Here is a 17,439-nt window from a genome sequence, read left to right as displayed (position 1 = left end):
ATGGGCTCCAGGTGTGCAAGGAGGGCGGCGGCATAAAGGAGCTCATGGGTAATCAGTGTGCACAGGTGTTCCTCCCAGCGCAGTGGGGCTGAACGCAGTCGTTAAAGAAAGACAAAGCAATATTGAATCTGACTCGTGTAATGTCAAGTTGTGAGGCTGCAAATCTGCATGTCATCATTTTCAATGCTTCCTGAGTTTGTCCTCTGAACAAGTTGGTAATGTGTAATTTTGTACGGTGTAGACAACAGCCTAATTTATTAAGCAGTCTTGCCGGAAAGTTTGAATGTTTTAGCGTTAAGTATCATGGCCAGAGAGAAAATAAAATGTACTTTTATTTTTGCAAATCACTCTTGAGAAAGCATAAACAATACAGAAATGCTGCCAACACTTCAACAGAATTAAAACGAGACTGAAACTAAAACACCGTTTTGGCTGAATAAATTAGCTTACAAAAACATAGGTAATATCAATATAATACTTACAATGCTCAGTGAAATCAATTTGTGCAAGGTATAGGCTCACAAATGTGATAGGGCTATCAGTCAGCTCAACGCTTTACTCTTTTCTCCCCACAATTTTGGGAATTCTTTGTCACTATCTGCCTTTTGTGACTTTTACTCGATTTGAAAACAAGTGGACAACAAGTTCATTAAATGGAGGACCGTAACTGAGAAGTGGGTTGAAATGGAGCAACAAAGTCTTAGTTGACTGGCATATCGCTCAGTTCAAACATTGCCGTTCGCATCCTGTTTCCCCTCCTCTTCCTCCTCCTCCTCTTCCTCCCTCCGACCTTGTGTGGTGGAAGCGGCTGCTCCAGAGTCAGCACAGATTACTTCCCTAGAGGCCTCACTCTCCCCCAGGCAACCGTATCCCCTCAGTCAGTCTTTACATGGTGGTCTCTTCCCATTCCAGCTCAACATCACCTTGAGACCAGTACAAAGGTGTGGAGTGAGCACTGTGCTGTGGCGAGCGTGTGTTTATTCAAGTGTGTTGTTGCATGGGAGTGTGTTCATATGTGGTTTACCTTCCATGGCATCGAGGGAGTCCATCTTCTCCAGAGCTGAATAGCTGACAAACCAGATGGATTGGCTGTTGCCTTTGCTGTTTAGAAGTTCCAGAGTACTTTGGTGCAGGAAGATGTACTGAGCCTGACACACACATAGATATACATTCACAGACACTGAGCAGATATCCAAACAAAATGAACTTGATGTAGAATTGAATCAGGTGTCCTACTGGATTATGCTCCTGACTTTTTCATACATATAAACCTGATTTGAGCCCAATTGTCTGACTGTATATCTTATTTCGAGATAGCGTTTCACCTGGTGCATTTACTGAAAAAAGGTTTTCAGGCTTCCTCCTGTTTTTTGGCACAGAGCATATTCATTAGTGCTTAACCCGCTGAGTGGAGAGAGATGGGCGTTTGATACTGGCAGACTTCAGATGAATGCACACAGCAACCCTTTTGATTGGACTGCGATGGACAATGAATAATAACCTTCACCCCTGAAGGAATTTGGTTTACTTTCTATCAGGGTCTATTTGTTAAGCCGAATTAACCGAAACCATATGCCAAATTAGATCAGTGGATTGCTTTTGACTCGAGGAGAGGACTTGAGAGCAGACCTGATCAAAGTGGCCCAACAATTCATTTTACTTCTCTACCTTGCTGTATCACATGAAGCTGAATTTGAAGCAAAATGTACCTCTTGACCTCATAGCTCAATTCATAATACAGATTTATTCATATCGGTCTCCACAGTAGAAAGCAAAATAGGATCCTGGAAATATGAATGAATCTTTGCTAGTTCTGATTTACATTTACAATAAATTCAACGTTTGCTCTTGTTTACATTTCGACATTGAGTATTTAAGATGAAAGTGTACAAAATAGGGCTTGTTTAAAAGTGTCTGCGACAACGCTCGTAACTTTTAATTGATTTTAATGATGGCCTCTCCAAGCCGAAGCTCATTTTCATATACTGTATGGCTGGACCAGCAAGCAGCATCATGCAGCTGGCCTTATCTCTGCTGTCTCAGAGAATCAAGCGGCTCTTGTAGTTGCAGACACTCCAGGCTCATACTTCACAGCCGAATGAAACGATGGATAGAAATAATAAAACCATAGTACTGAGGAAAAGCACAGGCCCTAAGAAGAGGGTCCCTGCAGAGACACACCGCTGCTCTGCAAGCAATGCTTGAATCCGGTTCTGTTTCAACGGGGGGGATCCTGCTCAGCATGTGTCTTTAATCCACTGCCAGATCATTTCCTTAGTCAATACAATAATTTAAAAAATGTTTTCTCCTGGGGATCGGATCACAGCAGGACATGAATTTTAAAACAAGAAGTAGAACAACTAGGCCACCATTTGTGAGCCTTTGATGATTCTTAAGTGTACTGAACCAACTCAAGACAACATGCTGTATAATACGGCTCCATGTCTTTTGTTTATTCTCTCTGGTGTGGGAACATTCAACCACAAGAACAAGATAGATAATTGGTTTTGAACTGAACTTACCAGATTCTGTACCATACACATCCGCTCACTGCGGAGTTCCGCCACAAGGCCATAGACATCCACAAAGTCGTGATCTCTGACGTGCTGAATGACGTGGTCCAGCGCGATAAACACACCTGTTCTTCCCACACCAGCACTGAAGAATAATGAGAGAGGCACTTTGTTGATGAAACTCCTCTTTCTCATCAAAAACAGAACAGAATACAGTTTCCTTTGAGGACCTGGCTATAATTTATCATTTAATGTATGACGTGGTACGATACCTGCAGTGGACCACTATAGTGGTGTTGTTGTGTCTGTTGGATCGGAGAGCTTTCACAAACTTAATGAGAGTGCTGCAGGACTCTGGGACTCCATGCTCAGGCCACGATGTGTAGTTGAAGTGGCGAACCAAAATAAAGTGCCCGTGCTGCACAGAGGAATTTAAACAAGAAATGAAGTGCAATAAATATGAAAGTAGCAAAAGGTTTTCTGTTTGGGACAAATAACTCGACACAAAAGGCTCTTAAAGGCAATAGGACGTTTTTGGGAATATATTTACAGTGACATGGAAGAGATGAACTAAGACGAGTCTCATTTCTGTCAGTTCATTATGAAATAATAGCCAGGAGAAAAATAGCTCAGCCTAGAATAAAGACTGGAAACAACTGTGTGTTCGTGTGGGGGGGGGGTGTTGGTCACCTTTTCTACTTTCAGGGTTCTGACAGTCCAATCAGGAAGGACTTCCTCTGACACTTTTGAGATGAGAATGTCACTAAACACTGACATTGGCTTATTGTCCTCTGGCCAGTACTTGTGACACCGAATCTGAATTGTCACACACACACACACACACATACACACACACACACACACACACACACACACACACATAAATACACATCATATATTTGCAGCAGATATCACCCTCCTGGGGACAGAGTTGTTGAGGAGCCTAAAGCGTCACCCCGCCTGTCCTCTGAATACTATTTCATAACAGTGGTAAATCTCCCATGACGCACTCTGCCTTTCTCATAACACTGCGTGAGCATGGCGATGGTGTGTGTTCCCGTTTCCCAGATCATTCTCCAAAAGTCAGCCACTGTGCCCGGCAGGGGACCCTGGGTGGCGATGAACTCATTGGGACAAAGGTAGCCCTAGAATACAGAAAAAGAGAGGCAGGTGACAATAACTTGAAACTATAAAACAATATTCACCCACAAAGAAAAAAGCTCTAAAAGGCTATCTATCCTACAGAATCACCAAAGGACTGGGAAATGTCTAGAACAACAATTTGGTTTTTAGCATCGAATAGCTGGTACCCACTGAGACAAAGCTGGCGTTGATGTAGTCAGAGCCCGCAGATCCCGGTTCAGACAGCAGCTTCACTCGGTTGTTATTGTCTGGTGTGGGGTAGAAACACATGAAATCCAGACGCAGTTAACACACATCATTTGGGTACACTATGATTATCTTTACTCTGGAAAAAATCCTTCTCAGCCTGACCACTTACAAGGTTTGATGTTGGGGAAGCGGTTCTTTGATTTGTTCCAGGGCAAGTCTGCATCTGTGGTGGCCAGGTCATGCAGCAGTTTTGGAAGCTCCTGGGGAGATAATATCTAGCACATCAGTATTCAAAAAAGCAGGCAATGTCAGCGCTTGTATTCTTAAAATAGACATTTTGAACTTCGTCGAAAGATAAAAGTAAAGGTTCTCTTTCACACATATACTTCAAAGTTATTGGTATATGGTAGAAATTTCAAATGCTGTTGAAATGAAGATACCACCGGAAGGATCCAAGTTGGGGTCTTCGATGGCTGCATTAGAGGTAGAGGGCACGCACCTCCAGACACTTTTATGACTTCACCATTAGCTAACAATAATAAATAAAGCAATATGTAATATTTAGAATAGGGCAGTTTTGGACAATTTGCATCGCTCATGAAATGTTTCTCTGAATACTCCAAAGCAAAAAAAAGAAGAGTAAAAAAGCCGGTATTGATTGATTTGACGTTCCATTCTACACATGTGTGATAAGCACATTGTTTGTAGGAAAACTCTTACAGCAAACTCCTCCTGGAACTTGGCATTGTCATTGGCACACAGATCCTCTACGTGCTGCAGAAAAGACTTCTTGTTGACGGGCCTGACAGAGAGGTGAGTGCAGAAATACACATACACACATGAGGAACAGAGCGATATGTATGGAAACTCTCCAACAACATGCTTTTTCTGCTAGTTTATTATTTGATAAAACATACTAATACTTTATAGACATAGATGAATAGGATTATTGATCAATAGGTCTATTGATCTATGCTGCAACTATTGTGTGTATATTAATATGATTTGTCGGGGTGACTTACTTGAGTGATTTCCTGTAGCTGAGCAGCCTGGACAAAAATAGACAGCAAAGATCAACCAACGAAAAAAAAATGACCAAAGTGACCAAATGAAAAAGTCACAAACCACTTTGTGGGATTTCTGCCCATGACAACTGAACTGATTGTCATTGCAGAGAGTAAATGGCATGGTAGGTTAAAGCAAAGGAGGTTAAACTATTTCATAATCAAGTCCACTTTGACTGTCCACTGATGTTGATACTCTGATTTTTCTTTAGAATGAAACATGTGGTCATTCCCCCTTAGGAAGTTGTTTCTTTGCGATACTGAAGACTATGCAGATCTATTGTTTTCCATTTATGCCCTCTAAGGCCGCCATGGCTTCAGAGCAATTTTTAGATAGCGAGTGGGTAAACAAAATAAAATAGTCTCAAGCAGAGAAGTGTCTGCATAGCTCTGCAAACCCTGCCAGTGAGGGAAGAGGAAGAGGTGAAAGGCTGACACGCTGATGTCCTTTGTTTGGTGACATCCACCAAAGGATTATAAGCAATGCCAATAGATGAGTAAAAGCATTTTGGTTAACTTGACAAATCAAGTGAAATGCAGCATGCAAACAGAGCACATCCACGTCAAAAAGCCAAACTTACTGGATGACATATATCTCTTTCCGCCTAAAGAAGAAGGAAGAATACCTGGTGAAAAGAAAATTGCTTAGTTTGAGAAAAACAAAGCCAAGGTAAGTTGATGCAAGTGTTGTGAAAGGAAAATGATTTGTGCCATTGCGTGAAAGGAAGAAGTGTGTTATTATATAACCAACACTTAACCATGTGTTTGTACAGATCTCGGCTCCAACAAAGCAGAGCAACAAACAATCTCAATAATGCAGCTTACAAGAGAGGTGGTGCAGCCGAGTGGTGATCCCAACATGCGATGGTAGCAAACCTACAATCTTGCTTTTTTGTGGATATTTTAAATGAGTGGCAAGCAAAGTATCATAAAGCCCTGTCTCCTTTTTCAGGACTACAAAGAGTCACAGCAAAAATGTTGTCTTTGAAGTTTAATAAGGGTAAATATTTTCTATATTATATTACTTGAAACATAAAGATAAGGTGCAGCTGTCTGGCAAGAAGAAGCCCTTTTATTTAGTTATTTTGAGGGTCCCTCTGTTTTAAATGTTTTTTATTTAATTCCTTGAAGACCAGCCACATTTTATACCGTTCTATAGATGATTGGATGGAGATTGTTCAGGAGGTTTATGCTCATTGGTTAGTGTTTATCTACTTTAAAAAGTCTAAAAATAATATAATTTTTCATTGTAATACTCATATTCTCTTGTAGATTCCTCTTTGCCATCAACGCCAAAACACCAAAATACACCAAAATTGTCATACTAAATGTCAGAGCACTTATTTGTGTCAAAGCAGAAAAAGAGAAGGGGTTGACGCTCAATCTGTATGAGAGGGTGGTTGAAAATGGAGGATGAGCTGTCTGTTCTTCAGACAACCGAAGCTAAACTACAAAATCCCAATGATGCTGTGTTATTTCATACCGCTGATGAAGTCTGCACCACTAAAAGGCTTTGTGCTGACATAAGCGCACATAAAGGTAACTGAGATTTTTGTCTTGTTGACTAGGGTTTAAAATCGTGCCTGCAGCAGCTAAATCCGGCCTGAACTCCAGCATCCTGTAGTGTGCCGCCAGTCCCGGCTGCCAAAAATGTGCCCGTTATACTCGGCAATGGGGCACTTTGAGATTACAGCTGAACACAGAGACTCACCGGTTGAGCTTTTCCTGTTTCAGCTCCAGATCTGCAACAGCAATCAGCTGATCCAGTTTACACTTGGTCTCTATGATCTCTGCCTCTCTGGGTGAGTAAGTCCCGCCCTCTTTCTTGCGCTGATGGATTCTAACAAGTCAAACAAACAGATTTAGTTAAATCCAATGTAAACACAGAGTAAAACATACACACAAGGAAACAGATGTATTGTAAATCATGCAAGTTGAAATTTGTATTGTTTTGCTCATTACACTGCAGATTGTAATTTTTGTGCATTAACACTAAATTGCAATCAATGTTGCAAATGGATGTTGGCAAATGATTGAATTCCAGCTGCCGGCTTACTTGACCGAGCCACAGATGATGACGATGAGCAACACAGCCAAAAAGAAGGAGAGCAAAACACCCAAAATGATCTGCTCTTCTCTGGTCAACAGTCCGTCCACTGCAGAGAGAAGAGGAGATAGAGGTGACAGCATCACACAGAACTATGGAAGTTATACATTGAAAAAATAGATTGAGAGAAGTACAGAGATTAGTATTAATACCTGCAGTTTTGACATGATCTGAGTACTGTGAGTCTGTGTATTGACCCTTGATATTTGTGGCTCTGAACTTGAACCTGTTAAATATGGAGCAGTCCACTGTCAGCTTAATATTATAAAACATGTTGATTTTAAATTGTTGTGCTGGTAAATGTGCGCTGCACTTACACATAGACGGTGTTTGGCTTCAGAGGCCCATTGCAGTAAATGTCAGTGTTGTTCTCCTTTATACAGTCATCGTTCCGACCGATCACGTACATTTCTTCCGTAGTGGGATCTAGTCTCACCGCAGGCCGCCCCCCCGCAGACACACCACGACCACCTCTGATCTGTGTGATCGTGCGCACTGACCCGTCCTCCAATGGACATGGCGGGTTGGGGAACCCCGTGTCGGACAGGTAAGGAGCAGGACGATCAAAGAAGGCCTTCTTCCAGTTGGTCAGGTTCTGGATGTCCTTCACTGTGACAGGATGAGTAAGTCAGTTAGAGAGAAAGGGAATCACAGGGCGAATGAGTCAAATTTCTGCTGACTTCAAGCCCTTTGGCTTTTGCATACATTTAGACTTGTACAAGATTCCACCAGAGGCTTGAAGCCAAAAGCAAGGCCCGATACCCAAGTCTATTCAGCTAAAAGTGACAGATGTCAATGTTTCTGAGGAGTCATACCCCCTGACTCGGCCACGATGACCTGGATTTTTGTGATTGGTCCGTTGTCATCCCTATAGAAACAGGCAGGCATGCGGATGGTGATACTCCTGTGGGTTACCATGGCAACCCCTCCATTGCCTAGCATTGCCTTAGGTCTTAGGGTTGGCTTGGCCGGGGCTGGAACACACACATGTGTGAGCCCAGAGGAGCCAGCACACACACACATACGCAAACAAACAAACAAACAGAGAGAGGTTGTTGCGTGAATAGTTTGTACCCCTCTGGTTGAGATACATTTATTGTATGTCGCTTTGGATAAAGCATCAGCTAAAAAACATGACATGTAATGTTAAACCAGTAAAGATGTGGAATTAGTTTGATGCACTTCCATAGAGGTCATTAAAAACAGTGCACGAATCAGTCCTTTACATCATCAATACACATCTGACAATATTGCAAAGCCATATTTGCTGTGCTAGAATAGACCTGGAATGGCACTGCAGTAATACAAAAAAGGGAGAAATGCTGCCGAGCAATAAATTGTGATTTGTACCTGTGATTCCTGTAGTTATCTGGATATGTGGGCTGGGTGGGCCTCTCCCAGCCCCGTTCTTTGCTAAAATCTAGATGAAAATAGAAGGAAGGACAGTGGTGGGGGACAAGCACAAAAAGGTGTTAAAGACAATTACATTTGAACCGGTTTAAACTTGTTTGGGTTGTGTGTGTGTAATGTGTGTGTGCTTCACCTGGATGCTGTAGTTGTGTCCTCCCTTTAGGCCTCCTATGACAGCACTCATTGTGTTTTTGTCTATTTCTGTGATATTAAGGCTTATGTTCTGGACGAGTACGTTTTTTTCGTAGATGTACACAAAGTAAGCAACTATGTGTCCATTGGGCTCTTCTGGAGGGGCAAAAGTCACCTTCACACGGTTCACCTCCTCTGGGATTACTGATACTGACACATTTTTGGGAGGGTCTTTGGGCTCTGGGGACAGAGTACAATTGGTTTGAGAAAAAGATTTGGTATTTACAGGTGGACAGGAGCCAGGTGCACTCAATATTTCCACATACCCTCCTCCATTGTCCGAAATTCAATAGGCCCGATGGATTTTCCATTTCTGGCAGCGTTCTCCAACGGACCAGTGAACGCGATGACAGTCACCAAGTAATGAGTGAAAGCAGTCAAGTTAGTCACAACAACAGTTGTCAACTCTCCTGGAGCTCTGACTGTTGAGAAGTTCAAACCAAGACCATCCACCTGGTGTGATGTGAGAGTTCATGGAACGATTTAATACTTAAGCTATGTTGATTATCTGTGTCATATTGTGTTTATCTAAAACCAAAACTCAATGAACTGACCCGAACGAGATACGAAGTCGGTCCAGAGAGAACAGCCGGAGCATCCCATGAAATGCGAAGGCCGTTGGATGAGGGCATCACATTCAGGTCCCGGGGAGGCTCATCAGGGTCTGATGGAAAATATAAGAGACACACAGAATGCTTATGATGTGCTATCAAATCAAAAAACTGTCAATTGTTGCTTAGTTATCCTGCAAATGTCGATTGATGTTTCCATGCCATTGGCTCTTTAAATGTAAGCCTGTGCCTTTTTTTTTTACTGCAATACATGGTTATGTGGCCATTTGTGTATGAGAACGGGAACTTGCAGTAAAGTTCAAAATCTGGAGCCTGTTTGCATTTAATTTACAATTATCCTATAATCCACTATTAAACCCATTCATATTATGAGTTTTTCCTGTCCTTCAAACCCTGATATTAAAAATACTGCTACTATTATTAACAAGAAAAATAACATGGTATGACAAGGCCCAATGACATATCCCAGTGCTGTGACACTGTGAACCATCAAAAACAAAAACAAAGAGAGGTTGAGGGAAAAGTGTTTTGCGCAACTTATGCATGCTGAATCTCTGAACAATTTAAACTTATTCTAATACTGTAGCGTGTAAAGAGAAAGACTTACTTTATAGCAAAATACAATTTTAGTTTGTTTAAGAGACACCCAAACAAACATCATTCAGACAGGTTTTTCAAAATGAAACTGAATAAAACAAAATAGTGACTATCTGACAACTCTTTCCTGCAACACAAAACAATATCATCTTTTTGACGCTCTTACTTCCAGCCAGTGTATGTGCATATTTCCATTGTGTATATTCCCCGACTCCAGCCTTGGTCACAGCAGCCACTTTGAAGCGGTAGTATCTGTACTTAGCCAAGGAGTGGAGAGTGATGCTGCTGCTGTTCTCTTCAATGCCGTCCGACGCATTCACTGACAGGGTGGCATTAGAGTCCACGCAGTCTGGGCTCAGTTCATCCTCTGGGGCTGGCTTTGCGGTAGTTAGTGCATTTGGCTCACAGACTGTTGAAAGCAGCTGTACAATGATGTGGTACCCTTTCAGGAGGCCCGGAATGGAAAACGGTGGAGTCCATTGAAGTGTCACATTGTTAGTTGTGACCTGAGAGATGGTGAGCGAGCGAGGGGCATCTGGGGCTGTCAAGGTAGACAAAAGGATTGGACGAGGGTATCCGGTCAGATGATCGGTATATTAGCAATTAAAAGATAAAACGTTACAAAATTTAAAAAAAGCTGACTACCTGATTCAGGAAGAGTGGAAGCGGTACAATTCAGTCCGTCTCCGAGTCCTGCAGAGTTGACTGCGGCAACAGTGAGCTCATACTTGTGGTCTGGAGACAGCCTGGTCAATGTGTACTCTGGTGTGTCAGTCTGGTGGGTGTAGAACTGTGAATCTACCTCCACCAGAATCTCATAAAAAATGATCTGACCATTAGGGTTGGCAGGAAGGTTCCAAAACAGCTGTATTGAATCCCAGCTTACTCCTGAGCATGTCAGGTTCCCCACAGCATCAGACACTGCAGACAGAGAGGTGAGACGGTAAACCGTTGTACTAGCATCAGCTTTAGCTGACATTCTTCACTGTCCACTGCAATGATGTCAATACTGGCCTGTTGCACTGGACTGGAATAACTGGTAATAACAAATAATGTGCAGTCTACAGATAAACAGACTTGGTGACAGAAGTCCTTTTTTATAAGTGATTCATTCCATATTTCTACTCACAATCATTACCATATTGTCTTTGTTTATTTATCATTGATTTCACAGCAGGCTAATCTGCATTAAAAACCTGCTGCTCTTGAGGAGAATCATATTTGGCTTGTCTTATACTATTAAATGCTGCTGAGCATCTTCACTGCCTTCACAAAATGGACCTCTTTGGAGTAGACTTTAAAATAGTTTCAATGTCCAGGTTAACGTCCCTTCTGGGTAGACAGTGTGTACTTTACCTGACTCGTTAGTGGTGAAGGTCACCGGGCTGCTGAACTGATTCCCATGGCCCACTCTGGTGTAGCTGTAAACACTGATCTCATAGGAGCTATGAGGCCTGAATCCTGATATATACTCTGTGGTTGTTGTACCGGAGGAATTCTACACACACATTTAAAAAACGACAGGAGATTAAATCATCCAATCCTGTTTACTGGAGTGTATAATATGGTATTGTATGGGCAACCATACGTGCATGTATATGTATGTCTAACGGTACTGCCGAGTGCTATCCTAAGTGTGAAATTAGAGCTAATGTGGGTGTGACTGTGTGTAGTCTTACAGAGTGTGTCTCTGGAGTGAGTGTGAGTGTTGTTATTGTGGAGAAGGTTTTGGTGTGTGAAATTACCGGTACCTTGTGTGTGACGAAGTGTGTGATGAGGTCTCGGATCCTGAAGCCATACTGTATCACCACTCCATTGGGCTCCAGGGGAGACTCCCAGCTCAGCCACACAGAGACTGCCGTGTGGTTATGTATGGTAAGGTTGCGGGGAGGAGACATGGGCCCTGAAACACAAAGTGAGGCCAATAGAGAGGAAGATGGACTGAAACACACTATTGATTTACACCCAAACTTTCAAATAAGTATCATCTTATTTGGGTTTTTAGAGAAAATTTAAACCAGTTTTCAAACTAACCTCCTTCATCGGTGTGCAGCTGCAGCAGCAAATGAGGCCCTGAGCCTTTACGCGTTGTGGCCGTTATAGTGAGGTTGTAAGCTGTGTATGGAAGTAAGTTGGTAAGGATGAATGAGGTGTTGGGCGTATGAGTTGTGATGGGGCCCCCTGGGCCTAACAAAGTCAGAGTATACTCTGTTATCTCCCCATTGGCCTCCAGAGGGCGCTGCCAGATCATTGCGATAGAGGAGGACGACAGATTCCTGGAAGACACCAGCAACGGCGCCGAACTGGGAACTAAGGAAAAAACGGTCAGGCAATTACCACAAGCACCTGAACCATGAACGTTACATAAGTGACTGTTTGAGTAGATGAACTCACCGTCATCATCCGTCCTCAGATACATTGTGCTGGTGTGGTTGTATGCTGCGCCAGCACCAGTTGCTGGGGTAACAGTCAACACATAAGGAAAATACTTCCTGAGTCTTGTGAATAGGAAGACATTGTCGGTTGTTGTGTGCTTGATGGTCTTGTTGACAGCTGGAGACCCTTGGCTGGATATGTCTGGGGGCGTGCCCGCCTCCTGTAAGGTGAGCAGGTAGCTGGGACGGCCGTTGGGCTCCATGGGGGGGTCCCAGCTGACGATGATAGCCGTGGAGCTGAAGATCTGAGCAGTCAGGTTTCGGACTGAGTCACTTGGCACTATAGGATTAAGAAAAGAATAATTAAATCACAATTATGAACTACACGTCAAAACACTGGTTTAAGACTGTGAGTATTTGAATGCATTTACTGTGCTATGAAGCAGTACGTTTTGTCAATCAATGATTCACAGTGACATTTGAGGGAGGATCACCATTTTAACAAAGCAGGGTCTTAATCATCGTTATCGGCAGCATTGTTGTAATTAACAAAATCAACGGCAGCGTGTCATATACAACAATATGACATGACATGACATCACAGAAATATACCAAGCTTTATCAGCATACAAAAGCAAACAATATCCTTCAACATCAAAAGACACACAGGAGGGGAGCTAGCACTCTGAAAACCTTGAAAAGGAAAGGGGTTGAAGAGAAAATACTCATCCTGCTCATTCTCAGCTCCTCCCCTGTTTTAATGCATGGTACAAAAATAACAAAAAAGGGAGATGAAGGAGAAAACAGGGGATACGACTTTAGAGATCCATAGGATCAGTGAGTGGATGTAAGGGGCCAGGTGTGTGTGTGTGTGGGTCTGAGCCAAGTAGGGGGCTTGGCTGTGCGGGAGAGACAAGATGCCTTGAAGATCCGGTGCTTGGATGAGAGTGGAGCAGCTAGAGCACAGGCAGAGATACAGAGTCAGTATGAGCAGTGATCATTCAGAGACAACGAATACTGTGCTAACCAGCAAATAACACCTTACAAATATGAACTGCGTGTGACAAAGTCTGTGGTGGCTGTCTGCACCATTTTTCCCAAAATAACATAAAAACAAAAAAATTGGTTTTAAATACATATATTTTTTTTTACAACTTAAAACACATTTAGATTCTGGAAGAAAAATGTGCAGCAATAACTTTCTCAAATCATTTTGATAGACTAAAAACGAATGTTCTGTTTTTAATTCCCCACAACTTTTGCAGACTTAAAAGAACACTTAAACTGGCGAGTTTTTATGTAATTTTTTTTGGAAGTTGAAGAGTTTTGAAAAAAGTGTACAGACTCACCCTCAGGTCAAACTTTGAACCATTGTATTCAATAACTATCTGGCTCTATGTGCGGTATCGCATGTTTATATATTATTTTAAAACTTAAAACATTTTTTTTTGTAAATGCAATCGCACTTGTGTGTGTGTGTCTAACTGACCGTCCTCTGGTAAGAACAGATAAAGTGACTCGCTCCGGACACCTCCGTCCCCCTGCACTGTACTGGAGGTCATCCACAGGGTGTAGTTTGTGCCCCCTATTAGCCGGCTCAGAGTGTAGGAGAGAGCCGAGTCGGGAGATGCTGTCGCAGAGACTTCTGAAAGAGGGACTCTCTGTCGAGAAAAAAAATATATTATTATGAGTATTATGGTCCTTGTATCAAGTGAAAAATGTGTGTTTTGTTTACAGAAGTGGGACAAATGAATGGTAAACTCAATATTGAGTGTCTTGGTCAGATGTTGGTGCACCACATGCCATCAAGAAATATCACATTTGTCATGTTTCACAATTCTTTTATTTGTTTGTTTTCTGCACCAGCAGAACGTCTCTCGGTTACGTATGTAACCTTCGTTTCCTGAAGGGAACGAGACGCTGCGTAAAAACGCTGTGGGAACGCCTCTGCGTACCGCGTCATGAAGCACGTGTGAAATCTAACCAATGGCGAGCTGGTACGTCATAGGCGGGCGACGCCGGGACCAGAGCGCTATAAAGGGACCCGAAGGGCAGGACCATTCATCTCTGAAAGGCCGAATCAAGTGCCACGGGCAGGCCGGGAGTATGGCAAAAAGTTTACGCAGCGTCTCGTTCCCTTCATGGAACGAAGGTTACATACGTAACCGAGAGACGTTCCCTCTCAGGGAACTCGAGCTGCGTAAAAACGCTGTGGGAACCCAATACCCACTCACCATATGTGACCATAAGTGACCGTGGTGTGAAGTTTAAGACGCACACTCAGACGAGAGCACAGACCCCGACAGAAGGGCTTCTGAAGCCGCCATACCCCAGGTAGAATGGTCCCGGACAGCCAAAGTGCGGGCTGGCCGGCCGATTCATACGCAAGTGCGATGGCCTCAACCACCCACTTGCTGCGGCTCTAAATTATTACGTCTGGTCCGACGTCAGGAACGGGGAAACAGGGTGCCACAAAGGAAGCAAGATACCTAGACAGCAGACGGGGATAAACCCGTGGGAAAACGCTGCAGGAACTCCAGTACTGAACCGACCGGGCAGTTAACTGGGTCCGGCTGTCGTTCCCCACACCAAGTGGCACCATCTACCGGCATACGCCCTCCTAGTGGCGGGGGCTCTGGAGTGGAAGGTGGTCTCCACGACGACCTTAAAAGGCGGGTCCCCTCAAGGGCCAGGCCCATAGCTTCCATAGCTCAGGGCGGGGGTGAATAATGGACCCCGACGCCTGAGACAGCAGGTCCGACCTGATGGGGATCTCCAACGGGGGACCTGCGAGGAGCGACATTAGGCCCGCGTACTCGGGCCGGCCAGAACGGGGCTACTAATAGTAGGCTGACGCCGTCCTGACGGACCCTCTCCAGATTCCCTGGGAGCAGAGCAACCGGGGGAAAAGCGTACAGGCGCATGCTTCTTGGCCACGCCTGTACCATAGCATCCAACCAGAGTGGGGCGGGGTACGTGAGGGAGAACCACCGAGGACAATGAGATGTCTCTCTGGAGGCAAATAAGTGTCTCCAAAGGAACTCCACCGCCTCTGGATCGAGTCTCCAGTCCCCGGGCCTCGGCCCCTGCCTCGACAGGGTGTCTGCCCCCTGGTTTAAGACACCCGGCCGCCCTCGAGCAGCCCCGCGGACATTGCGTCGTCGGGGAAGGAAGGAATAGAGCGCCTCCGTCTGCCACCTCTTCGCGTGGAGTTTATCCGCAACGGCCCCAATGGCACCTCCGAAGAGGGTTGCCGGGGAAAGAGGGGCATTAAGGAGGAAGGCCTTGTCCTTCTCCTTGAGGCTGGAGTGGCTCAGCCAAAGGTGCCGCTCCGTAGCCACCAGGGCTCCCATGGAGCGGCCGACGGACTTCGCCGTCTCCTTTGTGGCTCTCAACGCGAGGTCAGCAGTGTGCCTCAGCTCACGAACTGCCTCCGGAGTTAGCTCCTTCCCCTCGGCCACGTCGGCCAGCAGCTCTGCCTGATACGACTGGATAAGCGCAATCGTATGCAGGCAGGAAGCCGCTTGCCCCGACGCCGAGTAAGCCTTGCCCACCAGAGCCGAGGTAGTCCTCGAAGGCTTGGTGGGCAGCACCGGTGTCCTCAGTGACACGGCCGCGGGGGAAACATGGCCCGCCAGGGCCCCCTCCGCGGCCGGCATACTCACGTAGCCATGTCGCTTAGCCTCAGCTAAAGACGAGTACAATTCCGTACGCGGGTTGTACACGCGGGAGGACACTGGCCTCCCCCAAGGACCCCGACACCTCAGTGTGGACGTCTAGGAAGAACGGAAAGCACCAACATGGAGGAACTCTGCGGGAAGGTAAAAACCGCTCCTGCAGCTTACCGGAAGCAGTAGGCTGCTGTTTACCCGCCGGCCAGCTGATATGAATCCTCCGCGAGATCCATTTGTGATCCCCATAAAGACATCCGGCGCTCTGCCTCAGCACGAGCTGGACCGGAGCCGCGGGGAGCACGCCTCATCAGTGAAGAGGGCTCGACGGGAGAGACGGGATTGCTGCTCACAATCTCCACGCCCAGGTAGACAACACACAAGGCGTGTGAGTCACTGCCCGTAATGAAACGGGTGCACGGGGGGAAACACTGGACAAACCGCTCAGCCATTACTATGTGGAAAAACTTCGCACGCACTAGATGAAGGCACAGAGATGAATGGTCCTGCCCTTCGGGTCCCTTTATAGCGCCCTGGTCCCGGCGTCGCCCGTCTATGACGTACCAGCTCGCCATTGGTTAGATTTCACACGTGCTTCATGACACGGTCACGCAGAGGCGTTCCCACAGCGTTTTTACACAGCTCGCGTTCCCTGAGAGGGAACAGGCTGTAGATCATATCAAGAAAGTTGATATAATGCATATCAAGTTTATAATGCATTTGTATTAGAAGCAGTTTAAAATATACAGCAGACCAGAAGTAACACAAGCAATACATTTGAGCCATGTTTCTGTCTATATATATTGGTCTCTTTAGCTGACAGCTTCAATATGTTTACCAGCTACATAGTCAGTATTTTCTGCTGTGCAGATGGCAAACAGATGCTTAAACTGAAAATAATTGCATGCTGCTGGGATATGGTTAGGGATATCAGTTCAAAGAAACTGAACCAAGTTGCAGGCCAAAGTTTTAACCAAGTTGTAGACGCTTCAAGGCTTTGTGTGGGTGCAAAGTTGTGTGATAATACTCTAGTATACTGTAGGTTACTGACCATGCGTGTCTTTAGTTTTGTCAGCTCATAATTACTTTAATAGACAGATCTTGAAAATGTTTTTCATTCCACATAGAATAAGACAAAAGCACTGCTTTGAATTTTGTATTTGAGAGAGATCACTAAACATTCAAAATAAGTAAAATTATAAATAAACCATAATAACCAATCTGTTTACTAAACTAAGATGGGACAGTACTATTTATTTGATCCATGGACAATTTTAATATTGATTTTTACAGCTTTAATCTTTAACTTATCTGTATATTATATATACATTACATGCCTCTCACCTGCTCAGCCACAGTGTTTGAGTCATTTGAGTAATAAATAGTGTAGTGCACAATGATTCCATTCGGTTCGTTCGGAGGGTGCCACAGCAAAGTGACGGAGGAGGCAGTCACATTTGCAAATGTCACATTCTGGGGAGGGTCAAATGGTTCTGAGAGTCAGGAAGCACACAGGCACATATTCAGTTGGTGGGACACAAATGCACAAATCCTGACACAAATGCATGGTAAGGTGAGAATGACATATTCCGTCAAAAATTATTTT

General features: G+C 44.5%; 1 protein-coding gene across 1 annotated transcript in view; it reads right to left on the bottom strand.

Annotated features, from left to right (window-relative positions):
• Positions 1-314: 314 nt before the first annotated feature.
• The window catches only part of ptprq (protein tyrosine phosphatase receptor type Q), a 33,983-nt gene continuing 16,858 nt past the window's right edge, over positions 315-17,439 (bottom strand). The window contains exons 33-60 of the mRNA XM_037451287.2: positions 17,178-17,326; positions 13,652-13,823; positions 12,182-12,502; positions 11,822-12,097; positions 11,539-11,690; positions 11,144-11,285; positions 10,433-10,708; positions 9,954-10,328; positions 9,173-9,282; positions 8,885-9,071; positions 8,560-8,798; positions 8,367-8,436; positions 7,832-7,990; positions 7,334-7,625; positions 7,169-7,242; positions 6,966-7,065; positions 6,621-6,749; positions 5,491-5,535; positions 4,868-4,894; positions 4,566-4,647; positions 4,015-4,105; positions 3,828-3,904; positions 3,524-3,658; positions 3,204-3,329; positions 2,786-2,931; positions 2,523-2,658; positions 1,025-1,148; positions 315-923 (exon numbers count right to left, since the gene is read on the bottom strand). Coding sequence (XP_037307184.2) covers positions 886-923; positions 1,025-1,148; positions 2,523-2,658; positions 2,786-2,931; positions 3,204-3,329; positions 3,524-3,658; positions 3,828-3,904; positions 4,015-4,105; positions 4,566-4,647; positions 4,868-4,894; positions 5,491-5,535; positions 6,621-6,749; positions 6,966-7,065; positions 7,169-7,242; positions 7,334-7,625; positions 7,832-7,990; positions 8,367-8,436; positions 8,560-8,798; positions 8,885-9,071; positions 9,173-9,282; positions 9,954-10,328; positions 10,433-10,708; positions 11,144-11,285; positions 11,539-11,690; positions 11,822-12,097; positions 12,182-12,502; positions 13,652-13,823; positions 17,178-17,326 — 4,250 coding nt within the window. The 3' untranslated portion in view covers positions 315-885. The remainder of the gene's footprint in view (positions 924-1,024; positions 1,149-2,522; positions 2,659-2,785; positions 2,932-3,203; positions 3,330-3,523; positions 3,659-3,827; positions 3,905-4,014; positions 4,106-4,565; positions 4,648-4,867; positions 4,895-5,490; positions 5,536-6,620; positions 6,750-6,965; positions 7,066-7,168; positions 7,243-7,333; positions 7,626-7,831; positions 7,991-8,366; positions 8,437-8,559; positions 8,799-8,884; positions 9,072-9,172; positions 9,283-9,953; positions 10,329-10,432; positions 10,709-11,143; positions 11,286-11,538; positions 11,691-11,821; positions 12,098-12,181; positions 12,503-13,651; positions 13,824-17,177; positions 17,327-17,439) is intronic.

Source organism: Pungitius pungitius, chromosome 6 (genome assembly GCF_949316345.1).
Source record: "Pungitius pungitius chromosome 6, fPunPun2.1, whole genome shotgun sequence".
NCBI lineage: Eukaryota > Metazoa > Chordata > Actinopteri > Perciformes > Gasterosteidae > Pungitius > Pungitius pungitius.
Note: the sequence above shows the minus strand (reverse complement) of the source record. Positions and strands in the feature narration are given on the sequence as shown.